The sequence below is a fragment of the Hyperoodon ampullatus genome (genome assembly GCF_949752795.1).
Source record: "Hyperoodon ampullatus genome assembly, chromosome: 7".
NCBI classification, from domain to species: Eukaryota; Metazoa; Chordata; class Mammalia; order Artiodactyla; family Ziphiidae; genus Hyperoodon; species Hyperoodon ampullatus.
Window position 1 is genome coordinate 91,810,468 of NC_136920.1, and position 19,515 is coordinate 91,829,982.

The following is a 19,515-nucleotide window of genomic DNA, read 5'->3' on the forward strand; positions in this document are numbered from 1 at the left end:
ACGTCTGAGGACATGATAGGAGTCAAGACCACTCAGTGTAATATGAGATCGCTCTGGATCGACTGAGGACACGGTTTCTCTTTATTAAATCATCTAGGAACCACTTCAATGGAGCTGCTCATGGAATGGAATGAACTGATTACAATGGTGCCAGAGCTGTATGGAGAAGAGCACGCAGCCAGGAAAGCACAGATGCCACAGGTACTTTACAAGGAATTTGGCAATACAATTAGGTGTGGTTTCCTTTTTTATAATTACAAACCCTTTTCACCAAATAAATATGCCTGAATCACATAGAAAAATGATACAACAGCCTTATAAATGAGAAAGAAACCAATACACCTCCCCCAAACAGCAGGCTTAAAATGGTCTATGTGTAACCAAAATGCTTCAGGATGGTGTTCCCATCTTGCGTGGCAATCAAAGAAAGAACCAGTACATATTTCCCATTATACATACATATGTATCCTGTACAGAGTCCAAGAATAGTTGAGCAGCTGCAAAATTCCGATTTCTGTGTGAGTAATGACAGCTAGATGGTGCAGTGTAAAACATTTGTAAGAACTGATGGTATATTAAGTTTTGACTATTCATCATCATAATTTTAAGCTTACATACACTGAACAAAATAGTATATGTATTTAAAAATCAAGTGATTTCCTCTGCATTTAGAGGCGATTTTCCCCCTTCCCTTGAATTTTTGTTACAGCTAGTCACTTCCCTAGGAAAATTCAGTATGTTGCGGTATGAAAGAGAAGCAAATCCAAAGTGAATCCTATGTTTAAACATGAAAAGCATCTGCCATCACCTAACAAAATATCCCCGCATCACCTTAGTAAAGTGAATATTAACCTAAAATAGATATTAAATCGCTCTTTTCCCTACCCTCCTCCGCCCGATCTCGTCCCTCATGGCGAGGCAGCAAGACTGGCGTCTCTGAGTTCTCACACGTGTGCAGGACTACAATTTAAATGCAAATAACCCTGCGCCTCATTATCTGAGGAGTTGGTGCAGACGGGACAGTTGTGACTGTGCCTGCGAAAGTTAAAAGAGGCTCATCTGTATTCCAACACACGCGTGACTTAGAGTAAATTCAAAAGAGCAATTCATCACTGCTTTCAAATTAGACAGTGGAGCGGCAGAGTGCCTAGGTTACGAGGAATAGCCCCCTTACCACCCAGGGATGCCTTTCTACAAAGGCAACGACATAGGAACCTCTCTGCAGTTCTTCAGTCAGTCCCCAGTGACACTAGGTAATTGAAATAAGAGACTTGATTTAATACGAACACAGCTAGTTGAGTGGAAAAGATACATTTATGGTAATGCTAAGCACAACTGGATGACAATCTATAGGCATTCCGAATTCCACTGACAGGAAAATGACCACAGCAGCCTAAAATGCAAGAAAAGTATCAACAATGATTTACCAAACTGACATCACTCCAGAAGATATTTTTTATTTTTTATTATTTTCATTTTTTGCAAAATTGTCTTTCAAATATAAGGTTACTTTAAAAGAATTCTTTGGTTAAAGTATAATTAAAATAAAAACTAGAGACTCCCCCAAGCCTTTCAATACAGGGTGAAAAATACCCCCCTCTTTCAGCCATCAGATGGCCATTTAATCAGCCATTCAGATTCTATGAATCTAAATGTAATGGAAAACACTGTATTCTGAACTCCTTGCTGGGGTGAAGCAATAAGCTCCTAGCTACCATTGCAGTGATGGAGAGGGAGCCTGGGAAAATGAAACCCCCAGCTTGTGCATTAAAATGTGCCAATTATTCTAGTCCACAAAGGAATAGATGTGGCATTTTAAAATCACTGAAACCAAAGTCTATCTGTGAATAATACTGAGCCATTAGCGGGTTGATGTGGCACACTTGTGCAGGCAGCAGACTGTTTTGGACTTTCAATCCCAGATTAAATCCTTTAGTTAATTTTATCTCAGTTTATTTCAAATAACTTTCAATATTAAAAAAAAAAATTTCCTCTCTACAGGAAACCATTTGCTTCTTCCAATCTGGCATTTCCTTCCTTTCTCCCTTGCTTCCTCACCCCCCTTCTATCTTCCTTCTTTCTCCTAGCCCCCCAAAACATTTGTTAACAAGCATCAGCCTCAGTTCAAAAAAAAACAGCCTGAACTTCGAGTTGTAATAGCAATTTAGAATTTTTAAATGGATATGAAATCATGTAATACAGTTGTCTCTTCCTTTTATTACACATAGATTCAACACAATTTCCAAAGAATTTCTCAACTGGAGTCCAAGTTTAGTTTTTTAATTAGGTAAATGTGAAAAGAGAATTTCATGAGAATTCAGATCATTCAGGCCATTTTGATCAACAATCTGGATAAAGCAGAGGAATAAACTCTTTGACTCAAGGTTTTCCACCTAAATTATTCAGAAAATTATTTCAGATCTTTGCCTTCCTTTGCTCACACAGATGATGGCCTAAGGCTTTGTCCATATTGGACTAAGGATACTGGACTGTAGCCCAGCTAAACCAACCTATCAGGTCATCAAAGGCTTAAGATCATGGAGAAGGAGAGAGGGATAACCTGTTCTGGACTTTGTTCTATACAAGTACAGACCCTGTCCAGAACACACTGCTACAAATTTCAAGGAAATCGAATATGAGATGTTCGAGCATTATTCTGAGCATTGAAAGTCCATGAAAATTTGTGGAGAATCTAATAATAAACATTATAGATCTGATTACAGTGGATTCACCTAATTACAGATAGAAGAATGACTGGCAGCGACATTGCACTGGCCATACTGTGACTTTTCTTTTAAAACCTTTAATATGAGTATTTCCCCCAGTTTAAGATGTAAACTTTTATATTAACCAATCATGTCAGCACAGTTATTTCTAGACCCAAAAGCTGGATCAGTGTTTGTGCAATGCTGGAAGAAATCAAGATTTGTTTCTTAAAATATAAAATTCATGACATATTTCTCTAAGTGACTTAAAAAAAAAACCTCAACAATAATCCTCTTGCAGATTAACATACATAGCCAGCATCCTTTCACTTCCTCTTCTTTTCAAGGATCATCAAATTCTAGTTTCAAATAGGAGCATAGATCTATTTTTATATCCCATATGTTTTCTCCTTTGGGTTTTGAAGCTTGTTTAATGCTACAATATATGCTGATGTGTTTTACATGAATGTTCTCTTTAAAGGGCTGAGATTTCATTTTGCACATATATTCTACAGAGCGAACTATACCATGCCAGACCATTGTCTGCTGCCGTCAACGGTCAGCTAGTCACACAATTAACTAGACATGGATAACTGATGTTTTGGTTGGACTGTTATTTGTTTTTCTTTTAAATAAACTCCCTCTAAATTCAGGAAGCAAGTGTGATGAGATACCACAGGACGTGGCTCTCCCAACTTTCCTTAAGTAGCCCTACCTACCTCTTTTAAATTACCACAGCAAAACAAACAAACAAATAAAAACGACAGCACAAGCAGCAGTGCAGTCGTGACTCTCATCATTTAAGTTAGTTCCCTGACTTCATAACACATCTCTGGATGTAACTGATGCATTTGTGGGTGTTCTGTTATGGCTGACACGTACTGTAAGTGTACAATGACCTGACCCTTGGTACGGTTGTAACGACGTCCATATTGCACAAGAATGAGCTTCTTGCTGACTCAAAGGATGTATTTCACATACATCTGAAAATGTCAACATCCTTAACCAGTTAACATGGTCTAGACTCTCGGGGCAAAGACAAGTAGATCACGGTGATTCAGAAGTCCTGTGGCTCGTTAGGCTGGACACGAGTAACTCCTCTGATATATTTGGCAAGTTGGTTGCGCCCACAATGGAATACTTCACACGTTTATCTTATCTTCCTCCTGAGTATCCAAAAGTGCTTTGGAGAGTAAAAATGCTGTCTCCCCATTTCACAGATAGATAGAAGCAAGGGGGTAGGACAGTAGCAAAAAGCCGTAGTCAGCTTTTCTCTAGAGAAAATGTGATGTGGCGGTACCAGGGTGGAGGTTAGAGTCCTCCAGCAGATGGCCTGGGCCAGCAGCACTGGTGTGTGGGTCATACTGAGGGTAGAAATTGATGGGAAACCGCATGTTTTCTAATCACCTTAAAAGAATTCTGCAGCTTGGTTTTAACTGGAACATGGAGTTAAAAAGAAAAGAAAATCCCATCACTGGACTGGCAGCTTGGTGTCCCTCCAGCTGGATTTTCCTGCATCCTTCCCTCAGAGTGGGCTGGCAGCTCTCTTTGGGAGGACCCAGGCTCCTTAGTCAGCACAGATGGAAGGGAGGAAACATCCTCTGCTGTAGCAGGTGCCCCTGTATAGGAAGACAATTCTTGAAAGCCTTGTTAGCGAGGCAAGAGTCCAGGGAGAATGAATGTTTTCCCTGAATCAAGTCTTTCTCTCCTTGACATGGTCTCATCCTCAGAACGTGAACGCCTGAAAGGAAATATGCTGAATTATTCTGAGCTGTCCACTTAGGATGTGGTGCAGACTTTCCCGCTGTTACTAAGTACACAAAATGACACTTCTCCCAAAGCCTTCCTCAAGTCTTTTCTTCTTGTTCGCTCATGCGGTTATTCTTGCAGCAGGGTCTCTCTCCAGTTGAAGCCCCCAGTTGGTCCATGGGTAAGAGGGAGGATTGGTGGGTCTGTCAGCTGCCAGATTCCAGTTTCTCCTAATTCTTCACAGGAACAAAACCCCAAGTAGGGGATCTGAAGTAAGATAGTAAAAAAGGGAAAAGAGAAAACAGAGGTTGAGTGCTTTAACTTTTACCTAGACGAAGGAAAATTCAAAGGAATGGATAAGGGCTTTGTAGGCAAGCATCCCCTCCGAAATATTGAAAATGAAATGGATAGAACTGATAAATTAGAAGGAAGAGTATTTACAATGCAAGAGGATTCTTCAGAAGGATGCATTAAACGGTGAGCTCTTCTAGTGCAATTATTTATAGATGGTTTCTATGTAGCACGGGAGGAAAAAAAGGAACTCATGTATAAAGCTAAGGTGCTAGGAGTTCATTCCTAATTGCAAGTCAAGCTGAAAACACAGCTCAAACATTTCTGAAATTATACTTGGACAATGGGAAAGATGATTAAGTTTTAAGAATTTGTTTTATCCTGCTTTTTCTTTCATTTTTTGGCATGTGTAACTAACATTCAGAGCTGAAGCTGTGCCCTTTCTAACTTCAGTAAGCATGGCATTTCAAAACTTATTTGTGTGTGTGTCCAGAGTTGCATGTATGAACAAGACAAAAATCTCTGCCCTCAAGCAGCTTACAGACTAATGGGAAGGACAGACACATAAGTAAGTTTTTAAAAAAATGAGAAAAGAATTGCCATCAAGTTTGAACCAGGTTCTCTGGGGACAGTTACAGGAAGCATATAACTCAGCCTGGAGGGAAGTGTATGTGGGAGGGTGGCTGATGGGAAAACCTCTTCCACAGGCATGAGAAGGAAGAATCCAGATGTGTTGGTCAGCCTGGTGGGTTTTCTGTCTCGCTGCCTTGTTCCTGGGTTTGCCTTTCAGCCTGATCATTTTGAATCACTGCTTCCTTTGGCCTGTCCACTAGGACCTCTCTTCCAGCTGAGCTGTCAGATGCTGTGTTTTGGCCCACATACCTCCTCCGTATCCGTTCCATGGTCCCACAGGGAAATCCAGACAATTTGCTTATGATTCTTAGCTACTTCTTAAATTTTAGCTCTTAGAAGCTAGAAGTAGCTTGAACACATCTTTTTCTCTTACCCAAGGCGTGATAAAGCACCTTAAACAGAGCCCCATTCAATACACCTTGGTTGACTAAACCAGTAAATGTACCTTCCCAGCTCCAAAGAACTCCGCTATCAGCCAGCACTGAACCATTCTGAAACTCCAAGGCCCCACAGGCCGCTGAAATGCAAGCAGGAATTACCTTTCGGACCATTTGTACAAAGTCCTTGGAGTTCTGAGGTGACAGGCCCTGAAGTTGGCAGGTACACGCTTCAAGGGAAGATGCGTGGGCCACAATCAGGATGTTATTTCCTGGGGGCAAAAAAGCAAGGACTGAAAAGACTGTTTCTATAAAGACATATGTAAACCCTGTAAGTACTGAAGCCAAGTGTTCCAGGGAGAGGCAAACATTTTCAAGGAGACAATTCGGCCAAAAAGCAATATTTTGAAAATGCTTTGTATTGTTAAGGCGGCCTAATGTCATTAAAAACAAAAAACAAACAAACAAAAACAACAAAAAAACCCAACAGCAAACCTACTTTTAATCTTTAAGTAATTAGATTCACAGGAGGTAACAAATACATATTTTACATATGAAATATACATGTGTATATTTTATATATACTGTATATACATATTATATAATATGTATATACATATACACATATATATACATATATATACAATATGTATCTTGCATATATTACTATACACACACGCACTGGGTAGGTCCCATGCACCCTTCACACAGCCCCTCTGATAGTAACATCTTGCCTAAGGTACACTATCAAAACTAGGAAATGAGCACTGGTATAATGCACGTAGCCTATTCAGATTTCGCCAGCTTTAGCCAAGTCTATCACATGTGGAGCTTTTGGGAACCACCACCTCAATCAAGATACAAAAGTGTTCTATGTCTACAGGGCTCTCTGCTATTACTTCTAATATATTATAGTTTTTGATGTTGCCCTTGTAGAGCCGTGAGCACCTGAGACTTTCTGGCTGATGGAACATGCTGAGTTTCTTTGCAGTGGGGATGGGTGGTACCGCAGGGGTGGTCATGAAGTGAGTGGCTTACAAGTGATAACTGAAAGGTGGGAACCATCCACGATACTGTGGACCAGGGCTACCCACTGTTTACATTCTGGTGTATGTAAATCCAGCCTTTGCTCTATGAAGATAAATATTTTAACTTTTAGTGGGGGATGGGAATGTGCAGACTCTTTTGTAATCTGCCCTTTTTACTACAAATATTACAGTCCTACACATCATTAAATATTTGAGTTCAATGATTATAAAATTCAGGGGCAGACTTGAGTCATACAGGACACAGCTCTTGGCTGGTGGTAGTAGTGACGGTAGGTGTATTTGTGTCGGTGTGTTTGTGTGTAGGTGTCCATGCTCCTGGATCAAATTATAGGCGAAACAGTGTTATGGTAAAGAACTTCTGGAAACTGTAATAGGGAACCTCCTTCAGAGAGTGGAAGATAAATAGCTGAAATGCAGAATTCTGTTATTTCATAGAGTAACTAAGTCTGATGTATTTCCATGGAATATCTACCATTTGAGGTACTCAAGAGAATAGTACAAATTTAACATGAAAGTATCTATAAGAGAGTCTGGAAATATTTTTCTTTCCTACTAAGCAAGTTTGTCAAAGCACGTTGAACCGTCTTGAATAGCCGATTAACCATGGTGGAAAAATGATCACAGATTTAACTATGGAGTCCAAAATAATACCTACCTTTACTTTTACATTCACTTATTATTTCCTTTGTTACTTGGAAACTTCTACTGATATAGGTGTCATAGGATTCCGAAACCACTAATTTGCTGACTGGAATGTGAGGTCTGCAATAGAAAAATGAACAAAGGCATTGAAAGCATTTTGATCCCAAGACAAAGCAACTGACATTACTCTAAGTTTTATTTCAAGACCTTTCTAAAGTTCCCATATTTCTGTTATCCATTTCCCTAGAAAGGATGGAGGCATAGGGAACAGTATTTCAACTATGTAGAAGCGGGGTCCTAATATGCAGAAATAAAGGCCACGTGTGCATGGTGTCAAAGTGACCAGCTGAAAAATGAAACATTCAGTTCAGGTTTCCCTCGCAGGATAACTCATAGCAGTTTGACTAATTTTACTGACAGTCAGTCCCAGGTCACATAAATAAGAGGAAGCAAAGCAGAGGTTAGATCTCTTTATCTATTTAAATCACCAGAGATTTCCCAAGCCTCTAGTAGACTTGCACATGATAAGCAGTAAGGATAAGTTTTACTTAATCTTTTTCCAGTTTTATTGGGATTTCATTGATGTATAACATGGTGTAAGTTTAAGGGTATACAATGTATTGATTTGATACATTTATACATTGCAAAATGATGACCACCATAGTCTTAGCTAACACCTCCATTATGTCACATTTTCTTTTTGGTGGTGAGAACATTTAAGCTTTACTCTCTCAGCAACTTTCAAGAATATAATACAGTATTGTTAACTATCATCACAATGCTGTACATTAGATCCCCAGAATGTATTCAGCTTTTAACTGTAAGTTTGTACCCCTTTGACCAGTCTCTCCCTACTTCCCCCTCCCCACGGTCCCATGGGTGTCCATGCTACTCTACTGTCTGTTTCTCTGAGCTTGGCTTTTTTAGATTCCACATATAAGTGATATTATATGGAGATATCTCTGTGAGATCTTGTTTTCATTTCCTTTGGATATACCCCAGAAGTGGGATTGCTGGATCATATGGTAGTTCTGTTTTTAATTTTTTGTGGACCCTCCATAGTGTTTCCATAGTGGTTGTACCAGTTTACATTCCCACCAACAGTGCACAAGGATCCCTTTTCTCAATAGAACTACCACATGACCCAGCAATCCCACTACTGGGCCTATACCCTGAGAAAACCATAATTCAAAAAGAGACATGCGGGCTTCCCTGGTGGTGCAGTGGTTAAGAATCTGCCTGCCAATGCAGGGAACATGGGTTCGAGCCCTGGTCCAGGAAGATCCCACATGCCACGGAGCAACTAAGCCCATGCGCCACAACTACTGAGCCTGCATGCTGCAACTACTGAGCCTGCATGCTGCAACTACTGAAGCCTGTGTGCCTAGAGCCCGTGCTCTGCAACAAGAGAAGCCACCACAATGAGAAGCCCGTGCACCGTAACCAAGAGTAGCCCCTGCTCGCCGCAACTAGAGAAAGCCTGCACGCAGCAACGAAGACCCAACACAGCCAAAAAAAAAAAAAAGATCTTGCTGTGATTTACATCAGAGAGTGTTCTGCCTATGTTCTTCTCTAAGAGTTTTATAGTGTCCGGCCTTACATTTAGGTCTTTGATCCATTTTGAGTTTATTTTTGTGCACAATTGACTTCTGTATGTTGATTTTGTATCCTGCAACTTTGCTGAATTTGTTGATTAGTTCTGACAGTTCTAGGATTTTCAGAGCCTTTAGGATTTCCTATATATAAGATCACGTCATCTGCAAACAAAGAGAGTTTCACTTCTTCTTTTCCAATTTGGATGCCTTTTATTTATTTACCTTGCCTAATTGCTCTGGCGAGAACTTCCAGAACTATGCTGAATAGCAGTGCTGAGAGTGGCCATGCTTGTCTTTTTCCTAATCTTAGAGGAAAAGCTTTCAACCTTTCATCATTGAGTACGATGTTAGCTGTGGGCTTGCCATAAATTGCCTTTATTATGTTTAGATATGTTCCTTCTATACCCAATCTGTTGAACAATTTTTATCATGAAGAGGATGGTGTATATTGTCAAATGCTTTTTCTGCATCTACTGAGATGATCATATAATTTTTATCATCTTTTTCTACTAATGTGGTGTATCACATTTATTGATTTTTGTATGTTGCACCATCCTTGCAACCCAGGGATAAATCCCACTTGATTATGGTGTATGATCCTTTTGATGTGCTGTTGAATTTGGTTTGCTAATATTTTGTTGAGAATATTGGCCTGTAGTTCTCTTTTCTTGTAGTATTTTTATCTGGCTTTGGTATCAGGGTAATGCTGGTCTCATAAAATGACATGGGGAGTTGTAAGGATAGGTTTTTAAAGGAGATATTAGGTCCATTGGATTTGTGAGCTAATAACGCTTCACCGGCCTTTCCTTTTCTTTCTTAGTTTGAACACAGACCACATACCTGGCAGTTGGAGAAGTCCAGGGAACATAAAGATGAAGAAAACCCAATTTCTACGTTTGAGGAGTTCTGTGTGTGTGGTTGGGGTGAGTAAGCTATTGATGTAAATGATAATTATGACACAATGTACAAACGCATATAAGAGGATGGTCGAAGCAGGGCCCTCCGATCCTGGTGACCCTGAATGTCTTCAATCCCAGTCACTTCCACCTTCCTTTGCTATTTAGTTTTCTGGTCTATGAGGTGTTTACCTTGTTTTTGAGTACAACTGTGTCATATTTTCTATTTTCTTATTTTGTCTTTCATTGTTGGTATTTAGTGCATGGAGGTGCTAGTGAGTTCTCAGAGTGAATTCTCATGGCTTCTGCATCAGAATACATTGCTGCTGCTGCTGCTGCTAAGATTTACTGAGAGGTTCCCATGTGTCAGGCTCTGCGCAAAGCGCCCTACTTACGTTCTTTGAACATAGCCCACCTAGCAACCCTTTTGCAAATTCTGAGTTTATGGATGACAAAACTAAGGCTTAGAAAGGCTACAGCTGACTTGCCTTTGCTTACATCATTAGCAACTCTTAGAGCCCGGATTTGAACCTGTATCTGAGGTTAATACCTATAAAGTTATCCCTCACCCTGGATGGCTTCTGACAGTGCCCTCCTCAAAGCTGCCCTCTGTGCACTTGGGTTTACTGTCTGGAGAGGAAGCATGCTGTTCCATTTGAAGGTAACTTGCCTTCATCTAAATAACATTCTCTCTGCAAGCATACTATTTCTCCTAGAAAACAGCCTTCTGAATCTTACAACACCCCGGGTGATAGGGAGAAACATGAATCCCCACTCATTAGGGATGTGCCTCGGTGTTCTGGAGCAAACCCTTTCTTCCCATCCCTACTTCTCATCCAGTTCCATTACCATTTACATCACCTGGTTTCCCAGGACCCCTCCCCCAACACACACACATACACACTGTGACAAAAGGCCTCTTTGGTTCAGGGAGTCACTGCAAGGGTGAAACCACACTGTAATATACAAGATTTGCGTAAGTGAAGAGTTGGTAGATGCTAGAATCCAGTTCCTCCTGATCAGTTCTTGCCTTGAAGTTGAACCCATGAATGGCTTCCATGTTTGAACGAGCCCTGAAGGGGATGGGACAGTCCAAGCTTTCTCACTCCTGTCAGCAGCATCCTGCTTCTAGCCGCACCTGCAGGATCCCTGTACTATTCTGGGACTCAGGTGGGCCTCCAACCACCAACTAGACCTGGCATCCAGAGCTCTGGGTACACAGGTAGTACCCTTGGGATAGTATTCTCCCGTGTATACGCTCCTCTCCCCAGCCGACTTTGGTCCAGACTGTAGAGCAGCCTTCTGCTCTGAGTCCCACACCAAAGTTTGATTTGTTGTCTCTCTAATACGCCAGATCCATGGCTCCCCCATCCCCTTTTCTGTACCTCCCCCAGTCAGGGTCCTGTTCTGAAGCCTCATGCCACTGGTGTGTATTTTGTTTTTTCTGCCTTGCTCCTTCCTGCCTAGCTCCACTGGGGCTGCTTTCTACACCCAGCCCTCAGGATGGGTCTTGTTGCCCGTGGCTGACGCTTGGATATAGGTCACCAGCCTAAATCCACCTTCCAGCCCCTCCTCCCTCCTGTTCAAGGCGACAGGGAGGGACCTATGAGCAGTGTTTGCTTGACTTATAATACCCTGCCTGTCGGTTCTTGCCCCTCTGAGCATCACCATGTTTCTTCAATCATTTGGGCACCACTACCTGCTTCAGAAGGCCTGCTCACTTGACATAATTAATTTCAGAGTGAATTTGACTCTAGGGGCTGTGCCTCTCACATGCTTGATGGGTGAATTTCACGACTGATTTATAGAATTAGAGGCTTAATCTCACCACCACCCCCCAAGCCCCAACACAAAATGGTTGAATAGAACTTTGATTTGTTTGTAGAGGAAAAGGAAATCTGGAATATGAACCGTGTCCTGACCCCCAGGTTCCTGGCATTCATCCTTCTGTTCATACTACTGGTGGGGTATGTGTCTGTGTGTGCATTGAAGGCTCAGGTAGAATGATTCTGGGGACCTTTGTAAATAGCTTGGGAAGAATTGCAGGATGCACTTAAAGGGGAATCTGAAGGCATAGTGGGGCTGGGTGGGGCTGGGTGGTAGGTGAGCAAAGTCATTTTACCAATGTTGGCAGTAACTTGTTCTCTTTCCAGGGCAGAGGGATGATGGCTGTTGGCATGGGGACAATCATTTATTGCTGCTTCCCAAGGAACAGAAAAACAGTGGCCATAGAGTAGGTAGGACAAAATGTGAATTATTTCAGTAGGGGATCTGATTGATTGATTTAATCTTATTTTTGAGGAATGCTCATTACTTAAGGCAAGAAGCAGCACACATTAATTAATTAATGGGGTTACCTGAGGTCTTATTTGCAAAGCCAAAAATTAGTATGGAAGAAAAGATATTCTCTCCTACCTTAGCCAGAAACTCACATTGCTTCATTTGAGGTTTGGGTAGGTATTTGAAATGAAAGGTCAAGGGATAGCACAAGGAAGAAAGTTTTGCTTATATTGGTCACTTGTTCCAAACTCTGTTTTAAGAAATGCATTTAATTCCCCACTGTAAGGGTTGTGAATATCTGTCCTTCTTCAAAGACATTTTACAAATGTCTGGGTGGATTTTTTTTTAACACTCAACCTAAAACTTTATTGCACACTGACAAGATAATCAGATATATTTTAAACACTTAATAGGAACAACTAACAAAAATATTTAAACCAAATACAGGGGTTAGAGAGAAAAATATCATCGCTTACTAAAAATATTTAAAATAAATATTGCTATAAAGAACACAAAAAGCATTTTTTTATCACGTCACTAAGAAACTCTGAGTGGATTTTTGATGGTTAATGTAACTATGTTACAATCTACAAACACTTCTTTCTAATAATAGTCTAATGGAAAAAGCAGAGGACTGCTATAAAGCAGATTACACAGTGTTTGGCACACAGAAAATGATCAATAAAGGTTAGTTATTATTATTGTCAGATGTGTCCACTACATGTATAACTTTCAGCAGGCCACAGAACTCTCTCATATACGAAAGTGGCTTGCCTCCATCCTGGGGTTATAGCAATAATGAATGAAGATAATTAAAAATACTTTGAAAAATCGAAAGCGACAATCCAAGGCAAGACACCGTCATTTCCCTTATTTCCCAACAGGCTTCTGAGCTGCTTTATCATTAGCTGGTGTGTGCTCCTGGCATGCGAAGTGGTTTTATTATTCACTGAAATCAATGTAGTAAAGTCAGAAAACCCTAGTGCATGTGACGGGAGACATACTCCACACCAATGCCCAATACAAGGGAATGCTGCCCAGTTTTTTTTTAAATCATAGCTTGACTTCCACCAATATGGACAACTGGCTGTGGGCTACATCTGGTCCTTCATCTCCTTCATTAGCCTGGCCTGGGGGAGAAGAGTACTTCCACACTGGCCTCAGGAAACAGCGGTTTCAGAGGGTTACCTGTAGGTTGTATCAACACTCAGGTTGGCTGCAGCTAACTCTGATGGAGGTATCCACGCAGGTAATGTGTTCCCAGCAACCCATTTTGTCCACTCAAACAAACCAGGCTCTACGCGGATCTTCAAGTGATTTTCTTGTTGTAAACCTTAGAGGGAAAATAAAATGAAGATGAAGGAAGTATTACTATGTTCTCAGTGGAAAAGTAAATTAGAGGCCAAATTGTTACAAAAATGCTCATAAAACTTCTATTCTCTTTCCTATCAGATGCTATATATAGCTTAAGGAAGGTAAAAAGCATGCAGGTTTGGACAAGGGTTTTTAATTTTTGTGTTATAAACACGTGAGTTTAATATTCTGGCCACATCACCAGGATGTATGCTGGCTTTAAATGGTATCTGATTAAAGAAAAAGTCATTATCCATATAATTTATTACAGTTCTGTGACTACTATAATTCCTCTTTCTAAAGTAAGTTCCAAGATGTTCTTACCAAGAAACTTCAGAAATTCTTAGCATCCACTATTTCACAATAGCTTACATTATATTTGCATGTCATATAGATTGTTCATTTTCTCTACTAGAAAATCCAGTGTTGAATATTTACCAATGCCAGTGCACAAGTCCTGTGTTTTGTGATTGTGTAATTGTCCTCAGAGTGGGAACTGTCCCTGTTTAACTCTTTGTATTGCATTTAGCCCAGTTTTTCCTTGCAAATGTGACAGATAATACGTTTGAATACATAGATGCATTCTGGCTTACTTAAGGTTAATGAATAGAAGTCTCAAATGTAATGTAATTTCCTTGTTGGCTCAGCTTTTTCTGGCTTGTTTGGTATAAGTAAACAGTCAACCCTGTTTCTTCTAGTTTTCCTTCCAGTGAAATGAAAATGGAGATTCCTGTAACACAAGCCTCCACGGATTTTAGGGTAAAAGCTGAATATCTTTATAACAATGGTACTTTTGAACTTATTCCAATTAACTAAAGAAACAAGGGTGACTAAGATTTACAGACACCTAGGAGCACTGTTCCCTGTTGTAAAGAGGCAAACAGAGCAGAGTGGGAGGAAACAAAAAAAAACAGAAAAGGATCACACTCTGTAGGCTCTAAATTACTGCCAGAGAACAATATATTACAAGCCTCTAATTCATCGAAGAGAACTTTACATTTTCAAGAAAAACATTATTTGTATATTCTCTTGATCTCACTTCTGCTGCCAGAGTATGACTTTTGCAAAATCATGTTCCAAAAGAATCATTGCTAAACATTTCAAATTCAGAGCTTTCAACTGGTTAATGTCCCCTGAGTAGGATAATTTGTGTCAGGTTGCCTGGAGACAGAGGGATGGACTAGCTGACCTTTATCCAGTCTCACCTTTCAAGATGTTGTACGCAGTCTGGACACAGCGCAGGGACGGGGAGCAGTAGACATGGTCAATGATGGTGTTGCTCTCTAATAAGGCTTCACCTGCAAAGGAAACCAGAGAAGAATCCATCCGATGATTTACGAAGCCTCAACTTGACTCTCAGCGTTGGAGAGGGTGCCAGACAGACCCTGCAAACCTCTCTTTCCAGGTGGGCGCTCACATAGGGCCAGCAGTTTCGGTCTCATTTTCAACAACTCTCCTGACCAGTGTTTCTGTGAAAGACCAAGGGACACACCCTTCTTGTCTATTTTCTTTCTGTCTCTCTGGTCCTAACAAGCAGTAAAATGCCCGTTTTTCTCTCATGGATAAAGTCTGAATGCCTTAACATGGTGGTCAAGGTCTTCCATGAACTTGTCTGTCTCCATCCCGCCAGCCTTGTCTCTAGCCTTGCTCACAGTTGATGCTCTAGAAACAAGACGGCTTGTTTCCTCTGCACTCTGGACGCTGCTTCTCATGTCTATGACTTGATGTTGATCCTCCCACTGAGATGCTGTCCCACCTTCCTGCTAACTTCTACTCTATTCTCCTCTTATGTTTTCTTTTGTGCTCCCATGATACTTTGTACATAGTTCTATTCTTGAGTAACAAGAATACTCTATATTATTTATCCACTTATAAGCTTCGCTGAGGGTGGGGACTCACGCTTAGGTCCCCAGTACCTAGCATGGTGCCTTGCACAAGGTAAGTGATCAATTGATGTGAGTTAAATGATTGAACAGGACAAGGCTGCTGGCTCTGTGTGGCAGGTATGGACTAGACCTGCAAAGAACTGAGCATCTTGGAGGCTGGTTGGCCTCTATATTTTCAGCCACCCCTGGGTTGCCTTCTCCTCATCCTTGCGCTAGAAGCCGACCTGTCTGCCGCACCAAGCCTGACCTTGCCCCATCACTGGACCATCTGCCCCTTGACAGGGATCACACCTTGTTCACTTTGGCAGACCAACCCAGTGCCCTGAACCTAATGGTTACATAATAAATCCCTTTTGAATTGAGGAAATACAGTACTTGTAGGAAAGCCCCAGGCAGCATTCTGGCATACCCACTGGAGACAAGTCTTTAGAAGAAGTAGCCAGGAAAGGCTGTGTGATCACTCCAGGACACTTACCCACGAGTCTTGCTTGCATACATCCAAACACGGTGATTGGAGCATCTTTCTCGTAATCTCGGAAACCACCACTCCGCTGAGGTAAGCCATGAGGCATGTTCAGGTTAGTGCGTATGTAGCGACCTGGAAAGAAAAGTCAGGCCAAGGAGATATGAGTTTCTTATTTCCTTAGGGCTTCCATTGCTGGTCCTGCCAGCCCCTCCACTTCCATCCCTTTTTGGCCACAGAGACTGAACTGAGCTCTCTAGAAAATATTGAAGCTGACCTCCTCCTTTAGTAGTGTGTCTTGGAATCCACGCTTCCATTCCGCTGACGAAAGTGGCAAGAGATAGTTTTTAAGTGAAAGTAACAACCAGACACTCTAAAGCAGGTAGGATTCTCTGATGAGCATGCCTCCCTATCTTAAACATGCCACCCAAATGAAAATGGAACCAAAATGAGCTAGGGTGACTGACTAGAGGGAGGTCTGGTCATGGAATCAAGACACCTGTTTCTGACTTTGCCATGTGGCTGTGGGGCAAGACATCTGCTTTTCTGGTCCATGGTGTCCCAGTTTATAGAATGGGGCTCTCTCCCCTAACACTCCAGACAATCAGGAAGGGCTTACAAATGTAACAGATGACAGGCATTTTCTACAGCATAAGTAACCATAAATGGCTCCATCTAGATAAAAGTAGCTTGACTCTGCCCCCTAGAGGCCGTGATAGGTATGCCAATGCTGGACAGGCCCACCAATTACTGACCTTTGGCGTCGAAGCACTGGGATAGCCAGTACTTCCCAAAAACAACATCCATCCTCTCACCGTGCCGACACACAAAGAGGCATCTCTTTTGAGGGCCAGGCTGGCTGCTGATCCTCAGAGGCTGCAGAGAAAGAAAGGCTATAAGTGGGGAAGCACACAAGAAAGTAGACACGTCTCAGAGCTGGGTGCCAGGTGAGCTGGGCTCTAGAACAAGTTTCACTAATGTTCGGTTGGGATAAGCCCCTTAACTGCCTCGGATTTAGGTTGGCCTATCTATAAGATGGGGGTGGTAAGCCTCATCCACTGACCTTGCCAGTTATTTTGAGGCTCAGATGAGATGCATTGCAGGTGCTTTGCAAAATAAGAAGGGCTATGAAAATGGTTTTATTGTGACTGCTGCTGCTGTTGGTAGGATTAGTATCTGGCCAATACTGACACACGAAGACCACCTGAGTTACAGCTCAGAGGCAAAACTAGCCAGTATGGAGAGACAGCCATCTAGTGGGACAGCTTCTTCCCCTAACAAGATGCTTCATCAACTTCTTCAGGGAGTGAGGGCTTTTATTACCACAAATACATCTGCCTCGTCTCCACCGTGTGGTGGTCCGAAGTCTACTCCGGCCAGGAGGTCCTGCTTTGCCCATTCTAATCACAGGTTAGGCTCTGTTGTCTGGCTGCACACAAGACGGTGTTGCCAGAAGGGGCTCGGGGAGGGCAGTTGCTACTTCTGGGTGATGAAATCGGCAAGTCTAGTCAGAGACTTGTCCAAACGGCTCTGGTTTCTATAACTACTGCGTGGATCCTTACAGATGTTTCTATGTTCCTTCTTTCTGATGGAGTCAGCTGTTCCCAGCTTCCTCAGTGCTGCCAGCTTCTACTGGCTTCACATTTGCCAATACAGTACATACACTTTACAATCTCCTCCATTCTGTACCCTTTCTGGCATATATCAGACATACATTGAGCATTCACTATGTGCCGGGAACTGTGCTAAGAACCATATCCTTGGGCTTCCCTGGTGGCGCAGTGGTTGAGAATCTGCCTGCTAATGCAGGGGACACGGGTTCGAGCCCTGGTCTGGGAGGATCCCACATGCCGCGGAGCAACTAGGCTCGTGAGCCACAACTACTGAGCCTGTGCTACACAACAAGAGAGGCCACGACAGTGAGAGGCCCGCACACCACGATGAAGAGTGGCCCCCGCTTGCCACAACTAGAGAAAGCCCTCGCACAGAAACGAAGACCCGACACAGCAAAAATAAATTAATAAAAACTCCTACCCCCAACATCTTAAAAAAAAAAAAAAAACCATATCCTTATTTCCTTTAATCTTCACAATGGCCTGTAAAATAGATTAGATACAGTTGACCCTTGAATTGGGTTTGAACCATGCAGGTCCAACTAATACACAGATTTTTTTCCCAAAAGTAAATACTACAATAAAATCTGCAGTGTGTTGAATCTGAGGATGCAGACCCGTGGATATGTGGGAACCAAACCGGGTAGGTGGAAGGCCAGTTGTAAGTTGCAAGTGGATTTTCCACTGTACGGAGTGTGGAGGGTCGGCATTCCTAACCCCCATGTTGTTCAAGGCTCAACCGCGTTACTACTTTACAGATGACATATCATCCTCTCTGCAGAGCAGCCTTCCTTACCAGCCTAGACCCAGATGCGGGTAGTCACTGTCAGCACCATCCATCTGACTCTTCCTGACCTTAAATTTTTATATATCTTTTAGGCTCTTGTGCCCTGAGAGACAGGTAACCCTTTGAGGGCAGCAAGGGCAAAGCCTCATCCTTAGTAAAAAGGTGTGCAGTGAATCCTGAGCAGAGTTGAGGAGGTGGCCCTGACAGTCACCCTTACCTGGGTGGGCTGGCAGATGATGGTCAGGGGCGTCGTGTCCCCCAGGCCCTGGTCCTCATGCTGCCGCCTCTCCAGGATGCCGTCCCCAAATGAGAGCACGTTGGAAGATGATGTATTTAAGATCGAGTAAGAACTGCAGAGGAAGACAAGGAAGATGTTAACTGCTTTGGCCAGAAGTCATCGGCACTTCATCCCTGGGCTCAATGGAACTGTGGGAATGAGTAGAAAACGCTCCCTGGGGCAGTGCAATGGTTGGGAAAGCTGAGCAGGGGGCATCCCCTGCCTGCAGAGGAACATCTTTTTAAAAAATGGTTTATTGAAGTATAACTAACTAACAATATTATATTAGTTTCAAGTGTACAACATAGTGATTTGATACTTTTATAAGGATCATCCTGTTTTATACTGAAGTCTTGCAGTTAATACATTAGTGGTAGATGGATTTCTGTACTTGGAACAGATGCGTTCATCCCTCTGGGCAGGGATGGGGCCTGTGATTCTGTGCTTATTAGGATGCCACAGGCGTGGCTGGCACCCAAAGCATGCTGCAGAATAACGAGCTATCAATTTTGTCCCATTGTTTCCAGCTCTTTTTCTGGCTCAAAGAAATAAACAATTCCTGTTGCCTTTAATCTTTTCCATGGTGATTTCCATCTGAACTGACAAATGAGAGGGAGGATTCTGACCCTCTCTACCACTTTGCCTGTGGCTCCTAATGGTCAAGGAAACCTTTGCCCATTACCCCCTGCTCTGCGTCCTTCAGTTTCCAAACCCCTCCCCCATCTCAGTCATACCTCCAACAAGATGATTAAATACAGCATTTTTCCAGAGGAGACCATTCTCACCAGATGTGTAGAGCTTTGAGCCAAGACCTCTCATTTCTGGATGTAACACTGTAACTACAGAAGCCCCAAAAGAGGTCTTGCTGAAAGACAGGCAGCAAATCATGCTGTGTTTAAATTATTTTGATTAGTAAGGC

At 42.2% G+C, this 19,515-nt stretch overlaps 1 protein-coding gene across 2 annotated transcripts in view; it reads right to left on the bottom strand.

Annotated features, from left to right (window-relative positions):
* Positions 1–4,336: 4,336 nt before the first annotated feature.
* UBASH3B (ubiquitin associated and SH3 domain containing B) overlaps positions 4,337–19,515 on the bottom strand; it is a gene marked incomplete at its 5' end in the record, with an annotated part of 137,434 nt that continues 122,255 nt past the window's right edge. For both annotated transcript variants that reach the window (XM_079707495.1, XM_079707496.1), the window contains 8 exons: positions 4,337–4,721; positions 5,918–6,027; positions 7,460–7,566; positions 13,406–13,550; positions 14,776–14,868; positions 15,932–16,054; positions 16,675–16,795; positions 18,537–18,669. In XM_079707495.1, the coding sequence (XP_079563621.1) occupies positions 4,584–4,721; positions 5,918–6,027; positions 7,460–7,566; positions 13,406–13,550; positions 14,776–14,868; positions 15,932–16,054; positions 16,675–16,795; positions 18,537–18,669 (970 nt within the window). In that variant the 3' untranslated portion in view covers positions 4,337–4,583. The remainder of the gene's footprint in view (positions 4,722–5,917; positions 6,028–7,459; positions 7,567–13,405; positions 13,551–14,775; positions 14,869–15,931; positions 16,055–16,674; positions 16,796–18,536; positions 18,670–19,515) is intronic.